At 51.4% G+C, this 23,339-nt stretch overlaps 2 protein-coding genes across 2 annotated transcripts in view; one reads left to right on the forward strand and one right to left on the reverse strand.

The window, feature by feature from the left end:
* DPCD (deleted in primary ciliary dyskinesia homolog (mouse)) overlaps positions 1–10,792 on the forward strand; it is a 24,451-nt gene extending 13,659 nt beyond the window's left edge. The window contains exons 3-6 of the mRNA XM_007470361.1: positions 2,794–2,918; positions 3,263–3,396; positions 9,945–10,047; positions 10,469–10,792. Coding sequence (XP_007470423.1) covers positions 2,794–2,918; positions 3,263–3,396; positions 9,945–10,047; positions 10,469–10,573 — 467 coding nt within the window. The 3' untranslated portion in view covers positions 10,574–10,792. The remainder of the gene's footprint in view (positions 1–2,793; positions 2,919–3,262; positions 3,397–9,944; positions 10,048–10,468) is intronic.
* A 645-nt stretch (positions 10,793–11,437) lies between these two features.
* The window catches only part of FBXW4 (F-box and WD repeat domain containing 4), a 79,310-nt gene continuing 67,408 nt past the window's right edge, over positions 11,438–23,339 (reverse strand). Inside the window, exons 6-9 of the mRNA XM_007470364.1 lie at positions 22,278–22,343; positions 13,065–13,205; positions 12,390–12,531; positions 11,438–12,189 (exon numbers count right to left, since the gene is read on the reverse strand). Coding sequence (XP_007470426.1) covers positions 12,070–12,189; positions 12,390–12,531; positions 13,065–13,205; positions 22,278–22,343 — 469 coding nt within the window. The 3' untranslated portion in view covers positions 11,438–12,069. The remainder of the gene's footprint in view (positions 12,190–12,389; positions 12,532–13,064; positions 13,206–22,277; positions 22,344–23,339) is intronic.

Consider the following 23,339-nt stretch of genomic DNA (forward strand, 5'->3'; position numbering starts at 1 on the left):
TGCTGACTTAGGAAAAAGGCCCCAGGCGCTGCCTCCCTCATATATTCCCCATCAGACCCTTTACAGGGTCATTGAAAGTCTCCTTTCCAAGGACTGGCCCTGGCTCAGCCGGGAAGATATGACAGCCTCCCAGGGAGCTGCCTTGCACACACCAGTTTGGGTTTAACATATAATCAAATCAGAGTGACAGCAGGTGCAAACAGTCTTCTGTTGCCGCAGGAGCTGTCCTTGAGTTCAGGAACAAAGACAGGACAAGAAAGACAAGACAAAATGTATTTGCATGTGTGCATTCACGCCCACGTCCATGGGAGAAATAACAAGGACTTCACCGATTCATTTGTTGGATCTTATCTCACAAGGGAATGAATACGGAGACTTTCTTCATATTCTAACAAAGAATTTAATTACAAGGTGTTAAAAAAAAAAAAGGCAAAACAGCCAAGGGTCCAAATTTCTGTGACCTGAGTGGCTTTCAAGGTCAGCAGTAAGGAAACCAGTAGCTGACTTTCCTCCTCCTTAGGGTACCTTGGGAAGGTTTCTGTTCCAAACCCCAGTATTCCATGGATAAAAGAGTAGACAGGAAATCCTGGTATCGGAATTGCCTCTCCTGGCCACACTGGTATCGTGCCTCAGGACACATGATTTAACAGGGTCCATGATTACAGGACGCCTCACTTATCAAGCCCCAGATAGTTAGGTTTTCATAAATTATCAATACATTTTCAAATAATTGAAGCTTTTCCTTTAAATGCTAAAATATATAAAAGAAATAGATCTTCATTTTTTTTTAAAGTGAACCTTTAAAAATATCATGTATGCTTATTGAATGTTTATAGAATACAAGTTAGCCTTTTACTAATGATTCAAATTCTGGTCTTGAAGTTAGGAGACCTGAATTTTAGCTGTGGTTTTTGCAAGTTAGTGTATCTTTCTGAGCCTTGGTAATTCTTCATACTCTCCCCTGAAGAGTGGTGGCAAGGGTTGAAGGAGAGCAGGCAGGGAAGAAATGCTGTTTCCCATTTGAAAAATACAGGTATTGGACTAGATGCTTTCTAAAGGAACCTCCACCTTTAAACTCTGTGATGACTGTGTTCTATTATATCGTGATCCTGTCAGGGTCTAAGGGTGTTTGTTTGTCCTCACACCAAATGGTCCCACATCCTTTTTAGTTCTGTCGCTGCCCTTGATGTGAGCTATCCCGTCATGCTGTTGTCAGTATGCCTGGGAAAAAATTAATTTCCTGCCTTATTCTACACATAGCATTTTATACATGCCTGAGTGAGAATCTGGAAGTGATCTTTCCTACAATAAAGAGTGAGATACATGGGTCTTGTCACAGGAAACCGCCACTTAGAGGCATTTGTCGCTTCTGAATTTGCAACTGTGAACACTGCAACACAGAAGGCTGGCTTCCAGTTAAGCAAAGTATGACATGAATAGATTTGGATATACTTCTGGTCACAGTCCATTCACTTAAGAGAGAAGAAGTATTTGTGAGAAAAAGAAAAAAGTTGCCTTTAAAGTATATTTCCAAGTTTTACTCTTCCTTATTTATTTGCATTGTAAACTTGGAAATGTGTTTCTAGGGAGAGTTTTTGGCCCTGAGACATAATAAAATCACACTGCAGAAGGCACCAGACCTTATAAAAGCACATATTAAAGGGAGAATTCGAATTGTGCAGCATACTTTTGTGTTCAGCTTGTGTGCCTTACTTAGAGCAGTGAGGGTGTTTGGGTTTGGCACAGCTGCCCAGAAGGTCTCAAAGAAACCCATCCTGAGAATCGCACTGTAGCTCTCACCCCCCGGCCCAGAAAAAGGAGCAACTGCGACAGGACGCCAGGCACTTTCTGAGCTGTTAAGCTCCTCACAGCAGCTTCAGGAAGGCTGCTGGCCTGGAGCAACGCTGGAACTGCCACCTGGAAGACCCCCATTGCTGCGGGCAGGGAAGGAACAGAGGGGTCGCACTTGGGAAAGCCCCCTGTGGCCATGGGCGTGCTGACAGCAGTCACTGTGACAGGGCTGAGCAGGGTTCCTGAGCATCCCAGCAGGGGCTTTCAGTTAGTGTCTACTGAATTAGTCTTTTCACTTAGAATTTCCATAAAGTATGTGGCTTAATTGAAAAAAAAAAATCTTATGCAAACATCTGGGTTGTAAAATAGAGATGATTATTTGCATTATAAAAGGATGATTCCACTCTACAAAAAATGTACATTAGATCTTTTATAAATAATGCATTTAAAATATGGTGTGTGCCTAAAATTTCCTGTAAATACAACTCTGGGACTTTTGTTTTAAGCCATATGCACCTGAGATGAGTGAATTTCTATATTTGGACTTTCTGAATCATGAGACAAATCTGCCTATCAGCTTTCACCCTCTTAATTCCTTTTTTTCTCTGCCCATTTTTAGAGGGAAAAATGCATGTCACATTTTTGGGGATCCACATTTTCCCTGTTACTGGTAGCTACCCTTTTCCTAACATTCACATCTTCCCTTTGCATGAAGTCACACCTGCGGTTTTCTAAACTCCACTTGGCGCCTTTCAGAACTTTGTTTTAATTCCTTTTGTCTGGGCACCCATGATATGGGCTTTACAAGTTGTCTAATATTGAAATACTCTCCTGAGATTTCAGAGGTTGTGAGGTCCCTGCTCAGATGGATAAAGCCAGTGTAAAAGCCTGTAGCTCCCACTTCTATCCTGTTCCAGTTACCTAATGTGATATTGATGATTCAGCAGAAAGAAGCAGAGTACCTTTCTTCCCCATAATCCCACTGCTTCCTTCTCTCCTCAGTGAGGAAGTGGCGTGTGAAGAGTGCCCTGGGCGCCTTGGGCCAGTGGCAGATTGAGGTGGGAGAGCCAGCACTCCCAGGAGCAGGGAGCCTGGGGCCTGAACTCATCACGGAAAGCAATTCCAATGTATGTCTGTCTGTCAGGTGTCTTGGGGAGGCTGGGGGAGTGGGCTGCTGGCCCTCGGGGGCAGGCACCATGTCTTGTTCACCTCCTCATCTCCAGTGTACCCACCTGGACACAGTGCTCTAGAAATGTTTGCTTGAATGAGTACCCAAAGGGTTTTGGCTTAGTCATCCCAGGGCGAGGGCTCCAGGCCTAGAATGTCACAGCAATGGCAGTATCAGAGGGGAGCTGTGGGGAAGAGCTGAAGGTCTCCCATTGTGCCCCTTGATAGAGCTTTGTGGAGGGGGGAGCCATCCTTTCCCACCCCCCTCCAAGAATAGTCCTCAAGTTGGCTTTGCCTTCTGCAGCCCATCTTCATGCGCAAGGACACCAAGATGAGTTTCCAGTGGCGAATTCGAAACCTCCCGTACCCTAAGGATGTCTACAGTGTCTGTGTGGACCAGAAGGAGCGCTGTGTTGTCGTCAGAACAACCAACAAAAAGTAAGTGGCATGGTGGGCACCTGCTTGCTTGTGTATGAGCAAGGTGGGGGTGGGGTTTGACCTGAGGTTGGGGCTCAGATGGCTCTCCACCTCAGAGGGCAGAGAAGCCTGCTGTCCAGCTCTGAGGGAGGTAGGAGGGCTTCACTAAAGCCCTGTAGTAGGTGCTAAAAGCTGAAGGGCTTTCTCTCTGCAGGACCAGCTTGAATATTGTAATCAGTTCCACCGGGGCAGGGAAATTTGAACAGTGAGTATCTGGCCCAGTACTTGGCACAGACTGGGGCTCCATAAATATTTGTTGGATGAATGAGAGGTTGAGGGAATCACCCAGCCATTGCCTTGTGATCTTAAGTGGTTCTGCTGTAAGGTTATTGTGCCTTGACCTCTGGCTGGATCCAGTCCATGATGAACTTGGCCTGGTAACATCACTGTTGGAGCTGGCAGGGAGCCATGGCCTGGAAGGTGCACCTGTCTGAGGTGGCAGTTATCAAACTTTAAAGTACTGGTCTGGGAGCAGCAAACCTATCCCTCCCTGAACTGAGGGACAGTGGCTGGTGCTTTGGCCTCTTGGAAGTCTCTTGCATGAAGTCTCCTGCATTATGTTTCAAAGGGGTTACTAGACTTCCTTTTGCTCCTCTTCTCATGGTCTGCTAGGGGAAGGCAAAATGTGGGGTTGAGGGGACAGAAGGTGACCAAAGTGGAGATCTAATCCTGGCAGGGCTGCTTCTGGGCTGATCATCTTGGAAATGCATTGATCTCATTTGGATTTCTGGAGCTCAGACTGATCACAGGAGAAGAGAAGAGCCCTGTGATGACTTGGTTGTGACCTGAGTCAGGGATTGCAGAATAGGACCAACTCCCATGAAATAGATTTGGGGCATTGAGATGGGAGGTTTTATGAGTTACTGGTCCACAGACTGTGAAGCCACCCAACATGTCTCATGGGGTGCTAAGCTTAGGCCAGAGGTGTCCCCATCCATCCACTGGTTTACAAGCAGTAAGGAGGACCCAGCTATTTGTCCATCTTCTCAGGTGGTGTGGTGCCAGCCTCCCGTCCCATCTCCCTCAAGGTCCGTGCCTCCCAGGCTCCCCTGGTGCAGCCCTGGGTTCTGCCCTCCTCTATGACCCCCACACCCTCTCACTTTGGCAGGGTTAAGTGGTGGGGAAGGGGTAGAGATGAATGAATTAATTTCAGGATTATTGCTGTACACGCAGCCAGCAGCCCCTGAAGTGGGCCTTGTCTATAAATACAAAGTCATAATAATAAGGATTTGCATTTATAAAGCACTTTGAAGCCCTCAGATAAAAGGCAGTTTATTCCTGTTATTGTTCTCATCATTAACAGGAGTCAGTGCCTAAAGTGGAATTTAGCAATTTCAGACAACAGAGAAATTGCCTTTAGGAAAACAAACTCCGTGCTTCAGCAAACATTCCCTGGCGTAAGAGGCCCTGGGCCCAAACTAGGAACAAAAGTGCTTCTGATAGCACTTGAATCTGCAGCCCAGCAGTTCGTGGAGCTGGCTGCTGCCTCCCTTTTGTCCCCCAGAGGTCACTGTCGAATACAGATATCCAGCAGAAATGTGATTACCAGGGAGTGAGAAAAGAGAGGCTAGCTAGCTCACCAAAAAATTCATCTGCAGGCAGATCCTCTGGGTCCCATCTCCTGTGCGTATTCAGCCATAGGTGGCGCTCTTGGCCAGGCGCTCCGTGGCCAGAGGCCCACTCCGGCGCCCAGGGCAGGGAGAGACATTTTTGAATTGATGGGTAAGGCCAGGTGGGATGGGAGTAGTGCCCCAGAGCAGGGCCGGGATTGGATTCCCAAAGAGGGGAGAGAAGTATGTGAGTGCCCACTTCAGAGCCTACAATGAGATCTCAGGTTCAGCGGCCCAGCCTGGCTCAGCACAGCCTTCCTCAGGATCCTCCGCTGGGAGGAAGGTGAGAGAGGCTGCTAAACCCCTAACAGGCTCTTCTGAGCCTAGTGGCATTTTCATCTTCTACCTGGAGTAGAAGATGTCCTATACGTTTACTACCCCTAAATATACAGAACTCAATAGCTATTCCTTTGAGCAGTGTTTAGCTTTTTCAAGATACTTTAAAAATCTGTTTTCTGATCATCACATCATCCAGTGGTGGACAGGGTATGTATTTTTATTCTTGTGCTATATATGAATGACTATCTATAAAGTCAGCATGATGAACTGACTTACTGAAGGGATAGTTAGTGATGGTTTCAGTGCCCAGGCCTCTTCAGTTTCCATCACACTGTGGCTTTTCTGATTTGACTTCCTTCACCTGGAGATACCATGCCTGCCCCGATTCTGATATTCTGGATTATGGTTACCAGTAAAAGCCAGAGTTCCTTTGTCTATACCTGCCTTGTCTCTGAATAACTGGGTTGGCCATTTCTCTTGAAGGAATTGATTCCAGTGTATTATGTCCTTGGCCCCAGGTAATAGCAAGGGATGAATCAGGGAAGGAAGAAAGTGCTTTCCCAGGATCCCATTGTGGCACCATCTATTCCCAATAAGAGTGTTTGTGCAGAAAGAAGGTTCCTAGCCTCAGCCTAGAAGCTGGCAGCTATAAGTGGAATGAGCTAGGATGTGGAGTAGGAAGATGTCTGTTTGAATCTGGCCTCTGCCACGTATTACCCGTAGCATTTGGGGCAAGGGTTCCTCATATATCATAGGAGAATACTCATACGTACGTCACAGATTGTTTGGGGAATTATGAAATCGTATATGTACAAACACTCAGCCCCATGCCCGGCCTGAAGCAGGCCCTCAACAATTCTTTGAAAATTAGAACCTGAGGAGAGCTTGGCTGATTTGACATCGGTAATACTAACACAGTGGGAGTGTTAATAGGCATCTCTAGAAAAGAGGATTCTGTGGTCAAATAACTTTAGGAAACTCACTTTGGTAGGACTTCTGAGTGCCTTTAGTATGTGAATGTGTGCTGTGACTCTCTACGAGGGGCTACTGTAGGCAGGGGTGACCAGTTTGCCTGGAGTGTTGATGTTTAAGAAAGAAGGGGAGATTTGCTGACTGATTCTCTAAGGGACGGACTGGCTAGAGGCTTCTCTCGACCACTCTGGCCAAGCCTGTGTGCAGGTGTGCAGAGCACCCACTGAAGGTGTGTGGGGCGTGGCCCATGTGACTCCACAGCCATCCTGCTTCTACTTTCAGCCTCCTCCAGAGTCTCTCTCTAAAGGCCTGGCTTCTTGTGCCCTTTCTCAGTTCACTAAAAGGGAGAATGGGTTGGGAAAGGACTGGGAATTGGGAAGGGGAGACAGCAGAGAGAGTGTGATAGGGTGCAGTGGATCATTTCTGAAATAGCCAAAGTGAAGGAGCTGGCCTTTTGGCACAGTTTGAGAGAGGTAGAGTTGGCCTGTTCCAGTCCCTTTGACAGCAACTTAAAGTTCATCTAGGGGAGCTCCTTTATTTTTAGAAAGGAATTTGGAGGAAGAAACTGAGGCCCAGAAGTTAAGTGGCCTGTCCAGAGTCACAGGACAGGGCCAGGGAGTCCTCCTGAGAGCCTTTGCTTCCACATACATCTTTTGGACACTTTTACATTCAGAAAGGAAGCCCACTCTGTTAGAGGGAGTGTCCAGGAGACCTGCAGGGTGGCTGCGTTCTGGGGGAGACCACGCCCCATATCTGCCCCACCCTTGGACAGACGCAGGGAACCTAGACCAGGTGGTCTGTTACTCTGAGGTGAGAATGTAGAGCGATGGGGGGGCGGGTCAGGAGACTGGGGGGATTATCACTGTAATAAGGGTATCTCCCTTTACCAGTTTTATGACTTGGGCAAGATACCTAACTTTCCTGTGCCTCAGTTTACTCTTCTGTAAGAGAGGATAACAGAAGCAACCAACCTGAGAGGGCTGTTTTGAGGATTCAGTGTGTGTTGAACAGGGCCTGGCACAGATTTGGCATTCATAAATGTCACCTTTCACTGTGTGGCCGAGACCAAGGACAGTGAAGGCAGGTGAGAATGGGGGTTGTTGTGCATCAACGAAAAGTCCAGGAACCACCACACTATAAAGGCTTAGCTTTCAGCAGAAACACAGGGTCTCCTCGGGCAGCGATGTGGCCTGTTTCTTCTTCATCCTTAAATCCCCAGCTCATAGCTCAAGGTCTGGGACACAGTTGACACCTAAGAAATGGTTGCTGCCTACCTAGGGCTGCCTGAGGCTGAGCATTTGGACTTTTCCAGAAGCACAGTGGGTCCCTCTCCAGTCCAGGTGCTGGTGAGAAAGTGAAGCATGGTTCTTCTCAGGGCAAACCCCAAGGCCAGGGATGGAGATAAGGGAGTGTGGGCTGCTCCCTGAGGAGAGAGAGCAGATGCCCCATACTCCCTTGAAGACTGCCCATCAGAAGCCCCTGAGGAAAATGGTTTAACCTCAGCCAATAAACTAAATCCATTAGAATAGAGTCATAACAGAGCTGAGCCTCCAGACCTACTCTGCCTCCATCCCCCCACCTCGTGAGAGGTGATGGGAGTAGAACAGGGAAGCTGGGGTAAGTCATGCAACTCAAGTTCCCTTTGATCTTGTCATTGCTGTTGAGACCAAGCCCTGGGACTCTTTTTCCAGTCCTACTACCCCTGCCTGGGGAATGTGCCTTGACAGTGCCCCTCTGAGAGTACACAGGTGTGTCCCTGTCCCCCCTCCCCAGCACACAGCCAGGTAGGCAGAAAGGATGTCCCCATGTTCTGCGCAGCAAGGCCTTACACAGGCCCCCTGGGTTCAGCTGAGCTGTGTGTGCCCGGCTGCTTCTCTCCCGGTTCTGCTTCTTGTGTATGTTTGCAGGGAAGATGTTAACACTTCCTAACAAGCCTTTGTGTTCATCTAATCTCTGCTGTTTAACCTTTGACTCCCTCCCTATTATCAGTGTCTGCCACCTTTGCTGGCCAGACCAGAGGCCCCAGAAAGAGCCCTCAGCCTGGGCTGGCTAGGAAGAGGATGAAGCCAACATTCCACCCCGGTTTGTAGGCAGATGGATCACCTTTCCCTGGGGCAGAGTTTGGAAAATAAAGCAAACTTGTGGTGCCATTAGGATCCCCCAGCCCCCACTCCTTTTGAACTGTCAGCCTTTAAGTAAACATTCTTTTCCTGCCACGGGTCCCAGCACCTTGGCGGGGAGTGAGGAACCTGGAGGATAGGGGCCCTGAGCACCTTCACTAAACTGAGGGATTTGGGCAGGGAGAGCAGGGCAGAAGTGCTTGCATTGATGTCAACTCTCCTGAGTCCCCAGGGCATCAGGGCTTTTGAAGTGGACTGGGGGTACCTGCCACAACGACCAGGCCCCTCTGACATATTAAAAGCCCTATCCTCTCCAGGTCCCTCACTTGAGTTTGTCTGTACCTGTCTGCAGCGTTTCCCTGCCCAGCCCACATACCCTTGCAGCAGCAGTGATGCCATGCCCAGGTGATAGGTCTGGTAGCCACTGGCCAGAACCTAGGTCATACTTCCACCAAGGAAAATGCCAAACAGTCCTATTGCTAGAGGTGAGGAGGCCAGTGCTTGTGCTCCAGTGTAATAAGCACCAGACCAGGATCAGGGAACTTTAATCCTGACTCTACTGACAACTGGCTGTGAAGCCAGGCGACATATTTCACCTCTCTGAGCCTGAGTTTCCTCTTTGGCAAAGGAGGTCAAATTACAGACATTATGGGTTGGAAGTTGCTCTCTGGGTTTGTTTTTTGTTTTGTTTTGTTTTTTAGTTTTTTGGCTGTGCCGCATGGCATGTGGGATCTTAGTCTCCTGACCAGGGATCGAACCCTTGCCCCCTGTATCGGAAGCGAGCAGTATAACCACTGGACTGCCAGGGAAGTCCCAGGGTTGTTTTGTTTTTTTACTAAAAGGGATCATTAATCTCTGGACTGTCACCTGCCGATGAGGGAGACCGAGTGTGGTATGTGAAAATGGAGGAGTGGGGTCTCAGGGCCAGCAAAGTAGTCCAGAGCCCCAGAGATCCAGCTTCCTTGATGAGTCACATGGCTTGTTCTGTTAGGGATATTTCTCTTTGTGGATGTACTCCCCTCTCTGGCCTACAAGTAGAGTCAGGCTAACAAGGCCTTCAAAGACCCCAAAGGAGGAAGAAGTAGCTGAGGTCCTCAGTAAAGTGCCAACTGTCAGTCCCCAGCTTTCAGGAACAGGCCTAGATGTCCTTATTCTATTTCTTGTTAGCACACATATCCCATTTTCTTTGGGTGCTGAGGAGGTAGGGCTCGCCTGAGCCAATTGTGTATTCCAGGAGGCTTCTTCCACGTGTCTTTGGGAGGACTGAGCTTGAAGTATGAGTCAGTCTGACCCCTGGCCTAATCAAGGAATTATGACTGGCCCTGTTCCATTGCTGGACTGGCCATAAGGCCTTTCTTTTTCTTCCAGGACCACTAAGCTCTAAAGTACTGGTGTTCTAACTGGCTTCCCTTCTTCCTCTTTGGCTGTGTGGGGAGAATTGTATAGAAGTTTGGCATCAGAGGGCCTGATGCCCAACTGTTGGGGTCACTTTGTTGGGTGTTCTCATGGCCTCTTGTTGTCCCCACAGGTACTACAAGAAGTTCTCAATACCTGACCTAGACAGGTATCAGCTACCTCTGGATGATTCCTCGCTGAGCTTTGCTCATGCCAACCGCACCCTCGTCATCTCCGTAAGTCATTCAGGCTTCTTGGCCACTATGTCAGGGAAAGGCTCCTTCTTCCCCTGCCCAGTTCCCATCCTACTGGAGTCCTCAGTTCCAGCCCCAGCTACTCCTGGGGTGTGCCTCAGCATGGTGTGAGCCGGTGAGGGCTCAGGAGGAGGCTGATTTTAAAATCATAGCTGGAAGAGGATAGAGGGTGATGGGGAGGGGTAGAATCCACAGAACTGGGGTTCTAGATTGTCCAAAGGCCTACCCCTACCCAGCCATGTGACCTTGAGCAAATCATTCAACCTTGTAGGCCTCGATTTCCTCATCTTTGAATAAAGGGGGTAGAAGGGGCGGAGAGGGAGGGGGAGGGGGAGGGTGTGTGTGCGTGTGCGTAGGGAGGGGTGATGTGACTGAATCATGTCCTCCTTGGCTCCATCCACAGTACCAGAAGCCAAAGGAGGTCCTAGTAGCTGAGTCAAACCTGCAGAAGGAGCTGAAGAAGGTAAAGACAGCACACAGCAGTGACGGGGAGTGCAAGACTCAGTAGCGGACCCCTGAGGCCTGCACTTCCAAGCGCTGAGTGTGGGTGAGGCTCTTCCTGTAGAGGCCTCTGAGACTTCAAGGCTTGGGCCTTTCCGGCACAGGGGCAGCCTCTTTTCTCCCAGGAGCTGTCCAGGCTCTGTAAGAACTGGGCCTCAGGGCACTCCTAGCCCCTGAGTCGTGGTCTTCTCTCCTGAGTAAAATAATTCTGAGTCACTGTGGGTGCACTGCCCTCTTGTCCACTTCTGATGCTTCTGCCCCCAGGGAGGGTGCTGGTGATGACATTTCCTTCTCCTCTAGCCTAGGGACCTTCAATATAGAACCTTCCACATAAAGGGAGGTATGGGTCTTAGATGGAGAAGAGGATCAGGGAGCCCTGACCCCAGCAGGACAGGGCATCTTCCCCAACCTGTTTGCATAAACTCAGAGGAAAACCGGGCTGGAAGGGCCCCTGTACTACCTTACCTTGTAGACCCTTAGGTGAAGGGTGAGTGAGGAAGAAGATTTTAAACCGCAGAAAACCTGGAAACAAACAGCCCAGGATATTAAGATGCTGTGGGTGTAAAGCCAGCCTAAGGGTTGCAGCATTGTGGAGCGCTGGAGTAGGGTGAAGGAGGTCACTGCAGGCGGACAGCAGCTTAGCAGCCAGGAGCCTTTCTACAGCCTCCCTCCATACCCCACAGACGACACCCACCCTACCACCAGGGCCAAAGGGGTGGAGGGGGTAATGAGAGGTTTTCCTGAAGAAAAGAAACGTTTGTTCTTTGAGACACTGAGCCACGAGATCTTACCCTTCCCTAGCATGCCCAACCCCAAGTTTAAATCTGTTGTTCCTTCTCCCTGGGGTCTTGCCAGCCAGGGAGGAACCAGATCTGTGAACAATCAAGCTTTATTTCTACAAAATGAACATTTTAGCATGTCTCAACAGCTAGCCTGAGGTTGGGCTGGCTCAGAACTCATTCAAAATTTCAGGGTTCCCTTTGTCCTTTCTTGGTTTCAAAGCAAGACCAGGCCACACAGTACCCCAGGAATGAGTCCCCAGCCCAAGAGCTTGGTCAAAGGTGGGGTCTGACTGAGGTGGAGGCTGGTGTCACAGGGTATTGGCAGCCTCCCCTCTCCTTCCAGGGAAGGGGCAGGAAGGGACCAACTGGGAAGGCTGGAGCACCTCACCTCACTCTTGTGGTGAGCTGGCCCGGCTCTAAGAAGGGGTGGGCCTCTCTCCCCCGGCCAGATCCTTGCTCTGGCCAACAGGGAAGTGAGGCCCGGCTAAGTTCAGCTGAGCAGCAGCAGGTCCCTTCTTTCCACCTGGTTCCTGAGAGGGATTGCACCCCTGGGTAATCCCAGTGCCCAGGAGTCAGCAGCCTTTATCTTAAGGTGCCTGAGTACCATGGTCACAGGTCTAGGAACACAGGCGGGGCCGGGGAGGAGGTATCACTGCACCCTGCAGACAGCAGAGGTCCCTGAGTAGCTGGCTTCTCTGGCCCACAGGCTGGGGTGGCCCTGTCACGGCGTTTGAAAGTCCAGGCCATGGAGGTTGTAAGACAGCGCAGCGTAGAGATGCCTGGTGGTGAAGCGCAGGCAGTACACAGGACTGCTGAGGGGCGTCGACGTCAGAGGGAAGGCCTGCACGGGAGGGACAGGAGTGGCGAAAGCGTCCCCACCGGGAGCTGGGGGAGCCCAAACCCAGGATTCCCAGGCCTAGTGCCAGGGGACAGGGGCCACTGTAGGCTTCCTCCCACCCCCTCCAGGCACACCCGCTCCCAGCACAGCCCCCAATAACAAGTCCTGGCATCCAGGAGGCCTGCGGTGGGCAGGACGCTTACGTGTAGGCAGGCCCTTTGGCGCCGGTCCCACAGTCGCACGACACCGTAGTAGGAGGAGCCAGTGGCCAGCAGGTGGTTCCCGTCTGTCTGCAGGCAGTACAGCGTGCTGTCGTGGGGCTCTTCCCACTCCATGACACACTTCCTGTCCGGGAGGAGGTGATGCAGGGGGAGGTTTGGGGGTGCCCTCCACCTCCACCCCAGCTTCCCCAGAGGCCTTAGGGAGCCACTCTGGCTAGGAGAAAGAGATGCCGAATCACCAAATTCCTTTAAAACCAGACTTAATGGGGGAAAGCCTCCTCAGTAAAGATCTCCTTCTCAGCAAGTCCCTGGCCCCAGGCAGGTTTATGCCTCGTTTGCGCATCACATGGTTGCTGTGTGTCACCAGACTTAAGAGGCAAGAAAGGCCTCGAGACAGCTGGGACAGAATGCTGAGGGACAGCACCCTGATGGTTCCCAAGGAGGCTCTTATCAGGGCCTCGTGGCTATGGTCTCCTGGGTCACAGGACCAGGGCCGCCAAGGTGGGCAGTCTAAGATTGATCTGACCTTGTCAGCTGCTCTCTACCAGCCCCTGATACAGAGTCTCTGTCCCTCTCCTTTGGGCCCACCAGGACTGGAGGGAGGGCCAGGACTGGCGTGGGGTTCTCACCACCTGTCCTGCTGCCCGGCACACTCACCGGACACTGGCTCGGAGGTCCCAGTAGCGAACGTAGGTGTCGTAACCACAGGACAGGAGTGTGGAAGGGGACTCGTACATGACGTCCAGTACCCCCGCCCCTGGGGGAAAGTCACCGCCCAGGTGGGTCATCAGCTGTCCGCTGGGAAGAGAGGCAGGGCAGAGGATGAGAGCTTGTCCCACCCTGGCCCACACACATTCTTTTAACCTTCAAATGGCATCAGTTCCTGGGGAAATGCAGCTCTCCTTCCTGAGCTAGAATTAGATTCCCTTAGGAGGGAGGCCAAAGGAGGAGATGCCCTAGACTCCCACCCCTCTCCCCGCTTCCCAGTCCCTGCCTCTCCCCCAGCTGAAGGCCTCAGTCAGCCACCAGCAGCCCCTCCATCACACCTGCACGCTGGCTGCCTGCCGCCCAGCCACTCCTCCTCGGGACGATGAATGGGCCGTGCTGAAGGGGTCGGCCCCCCTCACACACACACTTGGTCACTTTATACGCCTTGATCCCGCAGGTCATGCGGTTCTGCGCTGCCTGAGTCCAATGCCTTAATTCCTGCCTGTAATCTGGGGCTCAAACCTCACTGGGGATAAAGACCACACAAAGGGAGAAGGGGAGTCCCAGGAGATGTTAAAACAAGTAAACACCTTTGTGTCTGGGGAGAGAAATCGCTGAGAAAGCAGCTTAGCAGGCTGGTCCCTGGTGTTCCTGGCCCGGCTGGACCCCGGCCCAGGGCTAGCACGCCTCTGTGATCACAGCCACCAGCCTGCTGGGCTCCAGCTTGCTCCCCCCACCCTTGCCCCTCTCGGTGGCCGAGAGCAGATTACCGAGAAGAACAATTTCTTTGTGACTGTGTAATTCCCTCCGTGACCGCGGCAGTGGGCAGACCCCTTGCCCTGATGCCAGACCCCTAGCAACGACGTAGGGGGGCCTCCTGGCCCTAGCAACTACCCCTCAACATCAAGTGTACCCGCTAATTCCTGTGGCTAGGGGACGGGTAGAAGCGGTGAGTTTCTGCAGAATGACTGGGGGGAATGAGGAAGAAGGGGACACGCTCCAGGCCAAATCCCTCAGCTTCACCCAAGAGATGCTGGGCTCTCCCCCGTGACATGACGGGAGAAACTAGGCTGTGGACACTTCACAGGGACACCCAGGTGAGGCCCCAGCACGGGTTAGGGAGGACTTTGTGGCCTCACCAGCCCAGCTTCGGCCCAGGCAGGTTTCACCAGAGAGCTTGAGGCAGACGAGGCCACCAGCCACATGTGTGAATGTGGACCTTAGCTCCAGTCCTACCTCAGACACTCTGACCCTCAACCTCCCTTCTCCTCAGTGGAGCCGCCATCTTCCCTGAAGGAGTAAAGGAGGAGGCTGTGGGTTCTTTTCTGTCCAACTCTGCCCACGAGTCCTGGGCAGTGCGGTGACCCCCAGCGAGAGCACTGTTGTTCTCCAGTCTGGGTGGGGGGCGGGGGGTAGGCCTTAAGTCAGCACCCGTGTCCCCAGCCTCCTTCCAAGAGAAGCGCCTCTTCCTCTGTGTGCTGAGGGGGGATCAGACAGAAAGCCTTCTCCCCAGATCAGCACCTCTTAGAGATCAGTAACCTCAGCTCCCAAGAAGGCCCACCTTTCCAGATGGGCCGCCAGCCATGATTCACCACCCCTGGGCAAGCCAGAGCCCTGAGAGGGCCTGGGGTCATATTCTTTCTGTCTGTCTCTGTCTGTCTCGTCCACTGGGTCAGGGCTATTTTGCTCCACAATTCTCCCTCCTTCCAGATTTAGGGGCCCTGCCCCCTCCATTAGTGAGGCCTTCAGGAATGACTGAGGAGCTCTCCCCTTTAATCTGTAGAAGTAATTTCATGTTTGTCTGTTTGAAATAGAAGATGAAAGGCAGTGGAGATTGGGGGGTGTGAAGCCCAGCATGGCTCTACCTGCCCACCCCTGGTCCCAGGGTTCAGAAGGAAGGAGAGCTGGGCACCCATGGACTGAGGGTCGGCAGCAGAAGGGCCACACCCAGACCGAGTTGCCACCCTGGGCCCCTGCCCAGGCAGGGGGGCATCTGACCCACCACTGGAAAGTGTCATGCCAGCGTGTGCAATAAGAAACACAGAACTCTACCCTCTGGGGAGACCCAAAGGCCGAGCGAGCACCAGCCCCTGGAGACCAGGACAAGTCCCCAAAGCCCCCTGTCTGCCAGCCCAGCCTGGCCGGGACCTGAGGAGTTTCTGCCATGTTAGTTCTCTGATTCTCTGAAAGGGCCACACACACTTTAAATGGGCCAAGAAAAAGATACAGTTTCTTTTGCCTCTGGGCCTGGGACCCTCGAGGCTCTGTTGTGCAGTGCCTGTGAGGTTAAGTTCAGAGCATAAACTGACACACCAGGCTCTGGGAAATGGCCCGTCTCTTCAAATAGCAGCCCAGCGGTGCCATAGGAGCCCCGCTGGGGCTTTGATTTGGGAAAACAAACAGAAATGGCACCGTGGGCCCTTCGTGGCCCCCACCACAGGACCAATTTAACTAGAAAACTCTAGCTCAACTGCTCTGGTGGAGGAAGCAAGATGAGCTCAACAATAGCCCCAAACTTTGGGGGGAAGGGGGACAAAACAAGCTGTTTGTGTCCTCAGCCCCTCCTCTGGGTTCCTTTTCTTACTGCAAGTGTGTTCTTGTAAAAACGATTAGATTGCAATTTGTATAACGTGGTGACCCCCAAATTCAGACGTTTCACCCCTTTTCTCTGGAAAGAATGTTAAGAATGCCTCTCGGCCTCTCACGGTGGGGGGCGCAAGGGGGGCGTGCAGAGCCTTGGCTGTCGCACAACTTGTGTGGGAAAGGGGCTGCCGCTTAGAGCCTCAGGCCAAGACAGGAGCAAGGGCCAGCTCTGTCACTATAGAGGGCCAGACAAAAAGTCCATTTCCTTCCAACTCCTGCGCACAAAGCCGGGGCCTCCAGGAGCCACTGAGGGCTGGGGGGCCTCCACCCCAGCCTCCCTGCAGCCTGACTCCAGCAATTCTCTCTTGACCCAGGGAAAGATAAAGACAGATGGGGCTGCCCCTGTGAGCCTGATGAATGAGACACAGGCCGGGGAGGCCTGGCTGTGTGTGGCTTCCCCCAGGAGTCCCCAGAGTACCTGGGTAGGAAAAGCAAGTGGAGTGTGGCCTCATCCCAGGGACCCTTGAGGAGGGGATCAGGTGAGGGAATCAGATCTCCCTGGCCCATCCCAATCTGCTGCCCAGGCAACTCCACTGAAGCTGGAGGGAAATGGGATGACAGGAACTTCTTGACAGTCAGGGAGGAGGAAATTTAAATAAGATACTTATACCACCCCCCCATCACCATCTTTGTGGGGACAGCTAACTGGAGGTAGGCACTGGCCTTGAAGACCCAGATGCCCTGTCTGGGAGAGGCCCTAAGCACCAGGCTGGAGTTAGGCACAGAGGGGCAGTCCCTGGAAGCCCCCCTCCACCCTACCCCCAGTCTGGGTCCTGCAGGCCAGGGAAGCTGGGTGACCTGCATCACTGCCTTCCTCCCTCTGAGTTCCCTCATCCCGGCATCCACACGCCTCCCTTGCCTGGCCCGCCTGAGCTCCCAGCAAAAGCAGTGGCCCATAGAAAGTCCTCCTGTGCTAAACTGCACTGAGGTCAGATAACCCTGGCTCTACCTCCTCACCCACATCTAAGAATGCCCATGGCCTTCACACCATTTACAGCCACTGTTAACACACTGGGTTCCTGATGATGCTCCTTGGAGATTCTATGGGTGTTCATTCCTGCATCTGTTTGGGTGTGAGGATACCCCATCTGGCATGTGCAACTGCAAAAATGCAACGATGGCTTTTGGTGAGAGGGTGGAAGGGTGGCAAACACTCCACCTTCCTACATTTTCTCTGCCCCCAGGGGACAGATGGCCTGAAGGTAGAAGCTGGACCCAACATGGTCACTAAGAAAATAGGAAGGTTTTGCTCCCTTCTTTCTTTCTACCCTCTCCTTCCCTTTCTTCCTTTCTTGGATCAATAACCATTTACTGAGCACCTTCTGTATATGAGGCATTGTGCCTAATAGAAACTGCAGGGAGATGTGAGATGAGACTTTGAGGGAGACACTGTCCCTTCTTCAAGGAGTTTTCAGTCCAGGGAGGGAGAGAAGTCTGTCATCTATCCAACTAACAAAACAAGGGGTGGCTCAGTGGGTATCAGAAGAGAGATGAAAGAGAGTTTTATAAGGGGACAGATAAAAGAACATCTCTTCAGTGAGTGACAGGATTGTGACAGGCAGTGACAGGAGATGGGGGACAGCTCAGGTGAAGGGCCAGCAACAACAGAGGTGCAGGGCTGGGGCACCTGGCTTGGCTGGAGGCGTGGGTATATGTGGGGCACAAGCTGGTGGGATCTGGCTTCCTGACCACGATGGGCCTCTGGGTGCTCACTGCTCAGCCGGCATGAGAGGAGGGAGTGGTTGTCCTCGTCCAGCCCCCTGGTGGGGAGGAGGAGGGAATCAAGGGGGCAGACAGGTCCCACATATAACCACAGAGTCCGCTGGAGACCAGGAGAAGACCACCAAAGCTTCGCCTGCCCCAGTCCCATCAGGTCAGTGGGAAGGGCCCTTTCCAAGCACAGGCCTCTCACATGCATGCGTGTGCGCGTGCACAGCCCCAGCACCTGCCCATGCACACGTGTTCAGACACAGTGGCTCAAAGGCCAGGCAGCCGGGCAGCCCACTTTGTACTGCTAACAAGAGGACCGTAATTACAGGAAGGGGCAGCCGGGCAGATAAAAGGATACAAAATTTCAACATCTGTTGCCATAAAGGGATAAGGAGAAGTGAAACGCAAAGTATCAGTTTGGTGTCAGCAGGCAGAGAGCCAATTTCAAAGAGTTGGGGTGGGGGGACAGAGGGGACAAGAAAGAAAAAGGGAAGGGGTGGGGAGAGAAAGAAAGAAAGAGAAAGAAATTACAGGGTTCCTCAAAGAGGTAACAAAAAAAGAAAATGAGAAAAGCTGTCAATAATACTTTCAAAGGAGAAGGCAGGTACTTTAAAGAGGGGCAATTCCCATAATCACCCCGACTGAGGGCCAGGCCCCCTGCCCCAGGTGGAGGTGGAGGGCGGGGGCAGAGACAAAGCCACACCTGGGTGGGATGGGCACTAATGGTGCCCTCAGAGTGGCTCAGCCTGTGCTCAGGACATCAGTTCTTTCTGCAGACAGTTAGAAAGGGTTGTAGCCAGGCGCCCCTTGTCATTCCAAACACCATCAGATGCCGTGACATGTGTCTCCCGTGTTCAGTCCAGGGTTCCAAGATAAGTTCCCAGCCTGAAGGGAAGCTATACCAGGCCACATGGTGGCCATCAAGGAGGCCCTATGAATGCTCTAAGGTCACCAACTCCAGCCACAGGGGTGAGGGTCAGGGAGGGCTTCATAGTGGAGGTGCTATTTATGCTGAAGAATGAGCAGGGTTTCAGTAGGCAGAGAGGGGGTATCCCAAGCACAGGGGTCAGCTAGAGCAAAAGCTCAGAGGGGAAAAATATAGGGTGTCTGTCAGAATATGTGAGAAGCTTCTTTGCCCCTGCCTTTGCTGAGAAAGAGGAGATTTAAGGGCTAAGGATGGAAATGGAGGAGTCATGGGGAACTGGGGATGATGCGGGCGTGAAGGGGAAGGGGAGATGAGGTGGGATTATGCAGGGCCCATGAATATGGTCACACACATACAGAGCAGTGCAGTACCTAGCCAAGGACTCAAACCCTCAGTGCCCTAGGAGTAGCCAAGTCGCCAAAACCCACCCCTACTGACTTCCTTACCCAACAGTCCCCAGGCTGGCTTAGGACCACAGCTGGACCCACTATGACATCTCCAACGCTGAGATCACAGGCCTCTCCATCCTGGTGCCTGCCTCCCCACTGCCACTGGGGTTGCCCGCTGTGCCCTGGTCTCAGGGCACCAATAGTAGATACAGCTCAAATGTACCTTGGCAGAAAAGGTAAAATCCACAGCAAGGGCAAGCCCAGGGGAAGATCACTGGCTTGATGTGTTGTCAAGCCAATCGGAACCGCCACCCACCACCGGGGTCTTCCAGCAGCAGAGGGGTGCCCCACACAGATAACACCTTCCCTGGGGCTGAGCCAAGGGCCCTGATCAAATGCAGATGGAGAACACAAGATGGGCCTTAATTCCTCCAGACCCAAACTCAGTAACAGGATGGCTTTGGCACAGTTCCTCAGGGCCTAGCTAGGGATACTTCAGTGGTTGGCTATCTGCACAGTCTCTCAGGATAGAGCCCTTGGGGGCCAGGGACTGGGCCTGAATGCCATCTATCCTCAGAAACAGGAACACTCTAGCACGTTCAAATTGGGTGAAGGACTCCATCTTTCTTCCCATCTGATTTAGACAGGTTAGAAATCCCCTGTCCTTTGGCCCGTCCGCAGCTCTAGGAGACAGAAGGGCAGGAAAGGAGGAAGGGAGAGGGGGACAGCCAAGTTCCTTACCATCTAGGCAATGGCTTTGTGCCCACGGGTGCTCTCAGGCCTGTGTGCTCCAGCTAGCACCTCCCCATCCCTAGCCCAGAGGGAGAACAGAGTCTCCAGGAATCCTGATGAACAAAGGGCTGAGGGAGCCATGGTGACCTTGAAAGAGGTCTCCAGGCACTGTGAAAAGCAGCCTGAGGACCAGTACCGGGAGAGACACAGATGAGGGTGTGCTGGTGCCCAGCAGGCTGCCTGCACCTCTGAGCCGCATCCCAGCCCCCACCATCATCCTGAGGGCAGCCCCTGGAGGGGCGATGATGCTCTGAGCAAAACTGCCCCTCCAGTACTCCTCCCCCGCAAGTTGTAGCACACACATAAAAGAGAAAATCCCAGAACTCCTCAAGTTTCAGCGGTGACAGGTTAAAAGCAAAGAATCCACCCAGCACCAAACACCGCCCCGCAACTGAGTCCTGCCGACGATGTTGCTCCACCTTCCAGATTGGCCTGTCAGTCAGGCTTTGGCATTATTGAAAGATCAAACTCTGTCCTGCCTGTTCATTACCTTAATCCTATTTTCTACATGGCTTTATTATCTGCTTGGGCTTCTCTGGGAAAGACAGCTACAGACAGTCGTCCTGTCCATCCGTTTCCTCCCACCGAAAGCAGATGCCTCCACCAGGGCATCTTTCCCTCAGTCCCTGCACCACTGGTCGTCCAGGCTTCCCTGGGAATGGAAGAGATGTTTAAGCAAGGCCTGACTCCTCAGTGGTGAGGAGGGGAGTCCGGGAGCTAGAGAGAAGGGAAAGCCAAGTGATGCCCAGGGCGGCCTTGCCTCAGGCTGGCGTAAGGGTGCAATGGCTATTGTTGTATGGCTTCGGTGAGAACTGAGGCCATAGCTGTCTTGTGCCCATTTTCATTCGGGTCCTTTCTGGGTTCTGTAAAGACCCAGTGTTTAGGGTTAGTGAGGTCTAGGGATTTCATAAGAGAATGCTGTTGAGGCAGTTGGTGCCTTAGAACGCCATCCTGACCATAAATCTGTGCCCAGAAGCATCCCTACCAAGGCAACCACGGGCAGAAGAGGCCAAAGACCACTCAACCTTCAAGATAAAGGTGGGTCACGGTGGGTGGTGTACACCCTCCCTGCCCCAGCTTGTCTGCCATCCCAGGCCCAGATCAATATTGATGCCAAGCATAAGGTCCAGCTATGTGACTAAATAAAACTGACTTTCAGCAGAAATGCCCATCTCTGCAACCTCAACGGTGAAAAAGCAAACAATCCAGTTAGAAATGGGCAAAAAACACGAGCAGACATTTCACCAAAGAGAATACACAGAACACAAGGCAAATAAGCGCAAGAAAACTTGTTCAACATCACTAGCTATTAGGGAAATTCAAATTAAAACCACAATTAAATAACACATCCATTAAAATAGCTAAAATAAAAAATAGTGACACTACCAGATGCTGTTGAGAATGTGAAGAAACTAGATCTCTCAGACACTGGGGTCAGAATATAAAGTGGTAAAGATACTCAAAATAGTCTGGCAGGTAAAAAACTAAACACACACTTACTAACGACTCAGCAATTGTATTCCCCCGCATTAATCCCAGAAAACTGCAAATATATGTCCACACAAAAGCCTATACACAAATGTTCATAGTAGTTTGATCTGCAATAGTCAGAAAATTGAGAACAACTCAAACATCCTTCAGTGGGTGAATGCTGGTCAATGGGGAAACTTTGGTACATCCATACTAGGGAATACTACTGAGCAATAAGAAATAAAGCATGATTGACACATGAAACAACTTCTGTGGATCTCAAGGTAATTAAGCTCAGTAAAAAAAAAAAAAAAAATCTGCAAATGTTAGATATATTATTTCATTTATATAATACTTTTTAAATGACAAGAGATGAAGAACACCTAAGTGGTTGCCAGGGGTTAGGGGCAAGAAGGAGTGGAGGAGGGGAGGAGGATGGGTGCAACTATAAATGGGTACATGAGGGGGTCTCTGTGCTGATGGAACAAACAGTTCTTTATCTTGACTGTGGTAGCAGTTACATGACCCTACACATGGGATAAAACTGCAAAGAAATACGTACACACACACACACACCCCACACACGAATAAGTACAATCAGATAAAGGTCTGTGGACTGTACCAATGTCAACTTTCTAGACTTGATATTTTGTAAGATGTTACACAGGTACCTTGCCTTCCTACTTTTGTAACTTCCTGTGAATCTATAATTATGTCAAAATGAAAGATTAAAAAAACCCCAACAGAATGGTAGGTAATCAGATGGGAATGTGTCAAGCCTGCCAAGGCAGAGAACTGTGAACAAAAACTGGATATATTTTAACTGTTCTGTATTGTTCTTCTTACGGATCTGTAGGCCACTTCCAAAATGTCTTTATTTTAGAAAAATCATCTCTGAGGATAGATGGGATTTTCTATAGCCACACAGTCAGGCACTCCTTAGAGAAGAAGTCTCATGCATCCAGACTGTTGTTGTTGTCATCGTAAGTTCTACATGAAATTACTTACCTATTATAAATTACTTCAACAGTCTCCTCAGGCTAACAAATGATTGCATGTGCGAAGGTGCCACAGCAGAGGCTGTCAGTGGGTTTGGGGGCAGGGTCCTTCCAGCATCGTCCTGGACCACTCGGCCAACTGAACCAGGGGCTGGCTCAGCCAGCTTTCCTCTGCTTCCCAACCGCTCCAGCCCCGCCCACCCTGGAAGCCATGGTGGGCTCAGGAGTCTCTTACCTGTTGAGGTCCCAGATTCTTAGGGGTGAGAAGTGCCCACAACAGGCTGTCCCTGTCACAAAGGAGCTGCCAAACAAAAGGAGAGCAGTTAGGTCTGGCTTGTCAGAACTTGTGGCGGAAATGGCTATACAATTGGAAGTGCTGTGCTCATTCTCCAGGGGATCATGGGGTTAAGCCAGGATGAGAGAAGCAGCCAAGAGAGCTATCAGAGAAGTTGTGGGAAAACCATATGGAAGCACAGTGAGGGCTGTAACCTCCCAGAGCTGCTTGGCCAGAGGACCCATGGATTCAATAGATGAGTTTGCTGCTTAGACCTGGTTGGGTAGTCTCTGCCCACCATAAAAATGGATCTCTAGATGTGCAACTGAGGCCAAGGGAGAGCAAGCCTGTTGGGCTTCGGTTGTATGAACACCAAGTTCACAATGCCACACCACAGAAATGGTCTCCTGGGAATAGGTTGCTGGGTGCCAGAAGGGGATGCCCTGGGCAGAGGTGAGGGAGGCTGGGGGGCTTTACCGAAGGTTTTAAGAGCTGGGGGAATATGGTAACATGGTACAAGCACCAGGCAGGTATAAAGGCACCAAACTGAGAAAAGGCGAACTATGAAAGGTGGGTAACAACGTGAAAAGGTGAGGGTGGGAAAGTAGGGAATGTGAGGGGCCAGGCAGCCAGGACTGCTGTGGAGTGGGATAGGAGTCAGACAGAGTTTAGAGGATAATGACAGACACTGCCAAGAGGCAGGAGAGAAGGAACACTCAGTATTTCCCAGAGTCTCTCTTAAACCCCTAAAAAGTTCAACATATACAATCTGCAGAGTTTCATTTTAAGTGGAGGCCCAAACCCAGTGAGAAGAAATCTGTGCAATGAGCCAGGCTGGCCATAGTGCTAGGACTAGAACTTGAACCCACACGCCAGACCACTCCTTTGTTAGAGGATTTGGAAGGGATTGGGAGGGGGAGCCTGCAGGAACCTTGGGCTTGAAAATCTAAACTGGAACAAGAGAGCTGAAAGCAGTTATGTCACTCAGGAGCCCTGGGGCAGGGAAGGGCCATGTCCCTACAC

Source organism: Lipotes vexillifer, unplaced genomic scaffold (assembly GCF_000442215.2).
Source record: "Lipotes vexillifer unplaced genomic scaffold, Lipotes_vexillifer_v1.1 scaffold916, whole genome shotgun sequence".
NCBI classification, from domain to species: domain Eukaryota; kingdom Metazoa; phylum Chordata; class Mammalia; order Artiodactyla; family Lipotidae; genus Lipotes; species Lipotes vexillifer.